At 32.2% G+C, this 3,527-nt stretch overlaps 1 protein-coding gene across 1 annotated transcript; it reads right to left on the bottom strand.

The window, feature by feature from the left end:
• Positions 1-266: 266 nt before the first annotated feature.
• On the bottom strand, positions 267-1,358 carry LOC104895454 (RING-H2 finger protein ATL78). Its single transcript, XM_010681969.4, has one exon. The coding sequence runs from the start codon at positions 1,173-1,175 to the stop codon at positions 471-473; it is 705 nt and encodes a 234-aa protein (XP_010680271.2). The 5' UTR covers positions 1,176-1,358; the 3' UTR covers positions 267-470.
• Positions 1,359-3,527: the final 2,169 nt, after the last annotated feature.

The following is a 3,527-nucleotide window of genomic DNA, read 5'->3' as shown; positions in this document are numbered from 1 at the left end:
GGCATATATGATGCACGCACCAAGCCAGTTGCACATATACTTAATTGGATGTATAATAGATGCTTGTTAAGTACTACTTCCGTTTTTTATTATGTGCATCGATTTGACATAAAATAAAGAGGAAAAATGTCTAATCATTGCAAATAATAGAAAACAGAAGTAGTATATAAACTGGACTCTTGGAGGAGAACAACAATTGTCGCTTCTCCAATCAACAGAGCGCGTATTATCTCAGACCAATTGAAGCAACAAATTAATTACAGAAGTACCGAAAAAATATGGCTAATTGTGAATTCTTTGTATCATTTGGACAAAATACACAAAAAGTATAATGAACATGTATATCTTTGTACAGCAATTAGAGAACTTCTAAATTTTCCTAGTCAAGGTAATTAGTTGGCTAATAAATTGTCCACTTTGACAAATCAAAAGCCACAAAATTGAAGTTTTAACAAATATATATACCCACTTCAATCTCTAACAAAATCTTCCCTTTCAAGTGGCAAAATATTGATTGCAATTGTGTCACTAGGAAAAGATGTTATTGATGATGATATAGATGATGATGTTGTTGTTGATGATGATGATGATGATGATGTATGATGATGATGATTATCAACATCACATCCAATAATCTTCTGACAAGTGTCAACCAAAGACTGCCTACAAGTAGGGCAAGAAGATTGAGAACTAAGCCACTTATCAATGCAATGAACATGAAATCCATGGTTACATTTTGGTAAAATCCTCACTTTTTCTCCTCCTTTAAACTCTGACAAACAAATCACACATTCTGTACTCAACCCTTGAATCTTAACTTCCTTAGAGTATTTCACCACTGGAAATGTCCTTAATGCTCTTTTATCCACACCATTACTAATAATTTTCTTTTGTAGGTTAGACTGATCTTGGGCAGTAATCACAACAAAGCACTTAAGCATACATCTAATTAAGCAGTTTACACATATGGAGAAGATTAGCAAACATAACAACACTGAAAAGATCATGACAACATCAGCATCAATACTGCTACCGCGTCGCGACGAAGGGTATGTAACATAGTCTGCTGGTGGTGGTGCTGGATTTGGGTGAGAATTTGGGGAGTTTAGTAGTAACATTCTTCTAGGAAGATTAGCTGAAATGAGGTGTTGAGGAAGTGAAGTTGTAGGTAACATTTTGTTTTGTTATTTGGGAGAGAAAAAATATGAAGTTTTAGGATATCACTAGTGCTTGGTTTGTGTTATTGGGATTTGGGGTGGGGTGAGAATATATGTAGAAGTTGATATTAGAAAATATATAATTCTAGATTCTGCCTTTTTTTCATGGAATATTTTTTATGTTTTTGTGGATGTTTTTGTTGTTATGCTCTATAAATTGTGGATATGGTTGAATGAACTTTTATCTCCACCTAGTAATATAAACGACATAAACTAGTGCACTAAAAAATATAGACCTTGTTTATGTAATGAATTGTGAGTGGTGAGATATATTTAGAATATATTGTGGTTCTTACTACAACATTTGTCTTGTTGTTGAAATAAAGGAAGTTATGGTGATAGTTTAAAGGAAAGGAAAGGATATACTTTAAAATGTATATATTTGGAAGAAAATGTAAAAGATGACAAAAGAGAAATTAAGTTACATTGGTTTAATAATCATAAAACAAAAAAAGTTAACATTGGTTTAATTTGGCTATATATGATAAGACATTGAGAAGAGGATGAATAGACAAAGGTAGTAAAGAGTTTGGCTGAGAAGCTAAAGATAACTTGGATGGAGAGTATAGGATAAAAAGAAATTGGGTTTGCGAGGAAATATAACAATTGACATAGGAGAATGGAGTCAGATAATCTATATAGATATTGAAGATATAGCAATTTTGATACTCACAGCCGACCCTAATCTATTGGAATTATGATTTTGGCGTTGTTATGGTTGTAGAGAATATATTATATTGTTAATATTTAGCAAAATTGGTTTCATGTTATCAAAAATAGAAAAAACAGTATTTGGTATACTAAAAAGAAATGGAGGTAGTAATATATCAAAGAGAATGACAGATGGACTACTAAGGTGAAAAGACGAGGTAATCCAACTAATTTTATGTTGATTCTTCAATTTCTACCAAATTTTGGTTCCTTACCACATTATATTTAAATAAGATTAAATTAAATTCAAAAGAAATCAAAGCCACATAAATGTTGATTTAAATAAGATTACATGAACAGACATCCCATATACTTATAGATTTTATTAGAGGATCAAGGTTAGTCAAGTGGTTATAAGGTCTTTCCTCCCACTTCGATGACAGGGGTTCGAATCTCACCCCTTTCAAAAAGGATCCCCCAATTTCTCATCAAGAAGGTATGCACTGGAAATTGTGCATATTTTAGATAGGAGTAAATATTTTTTTTTTGATAGAAAAAAAAGGATTTCATTTATACGTGATAGTCAAACGACACTAATCAATTTCTAAAAAATCGAAAATTTCAACACAAGTATATAACACCTTAGATTTAGATACATAACATATTAGATTAAAAATAACCTTAATAAAAAAACTCCATCTGAAGTAATACAATTTGTGAGTGTTTGCTCTTATTCGACGACTTAACTTCCGCTGATGTATAGTCGTTTGGGTGAAAATACTTTGTTGTCTTCTAGATTCTTACAGAGAATAGAGATTGTTAGATCTTACTCTTTCAAACAAACAAAAAAAGAAATTGAATGTCCTAAAATAAATACATAGAGGTGGGGATAAGTATATATACAGACAAACGGCTTCCCCCTATAATAACAAGTTCCCTCTAGGGTTTCTCCTTGGGAGAATTTTTTCTCTCTAGGGTTTCCCCCTTGGGAGGGTTTTTCTCTCTAGGGTTTCTCCTTGGGAGGGTTTTTTCCTAGCCTCCGTCGCTAGGTTTTCTTCTTTTTTTGAAGGTTTTTCCTTCATTCTTTCTTCTTTCTCTTTGTTTTTTCATCACTTTTCTTTTTGGTCTCAAATGTGGATCTTTCTAGGGGCTTCCACTGGTGTTCGTACCGGTGGTAATTCCAAAAAACTTTTTAATTGCTTCCAATAAGTATATCCCATCATTAAGATGGTATTTATTTTAGGATGTTTCATTTCTTTTTTTGTTCGTCTAATGAAGAAGGAAGATCTAACAATCACTATTCTCTGTAAGAATCTAGAAGACAATGGAAGTATTTTCACCCAAACGACTATGCATCAGCGGAAGCTAAGCCGAATCAGGACGAACTCACAGATTGTATTGATTCAGATAAAGTTTTTTATTAAGGCTATTTTTTATCAAATCTGCGATGTATCTAGTTCTAAGGTGTTATATACCTATGTTGGAATTTTCGATTTTTGAGGAATTGATTGTAAGTGCCGTTTGGCTATCCCTTATGAATGAAATTATTTTTCTTCCTGTCACACAAAAAAAAGTATATATACAGACGCTAGTAAGTAAAACCAATTAAGGCGTCATTTAACAACCCATAATTATTAATAACGAAATTGATTTTAAGTG

The sequence above is a fragment of the Beta vulgaris genome, chromosome 6 (assembly GCF_026745355.1).
Source record: "Beta vulgaris subsp. vulgaris cultivar EL10 chromosome 6, EL10.2, whole genome shotgun sequence".
NCBI lineage: Eukaryota > Viridiplantae > Streptophyta > Magnoliopsida > Caryophyllales > Amaranthaceae > Beta > Beta vulgaris.
This window is presented reverse-complemented; position numbering and strand designations above follow the sequence as displayed.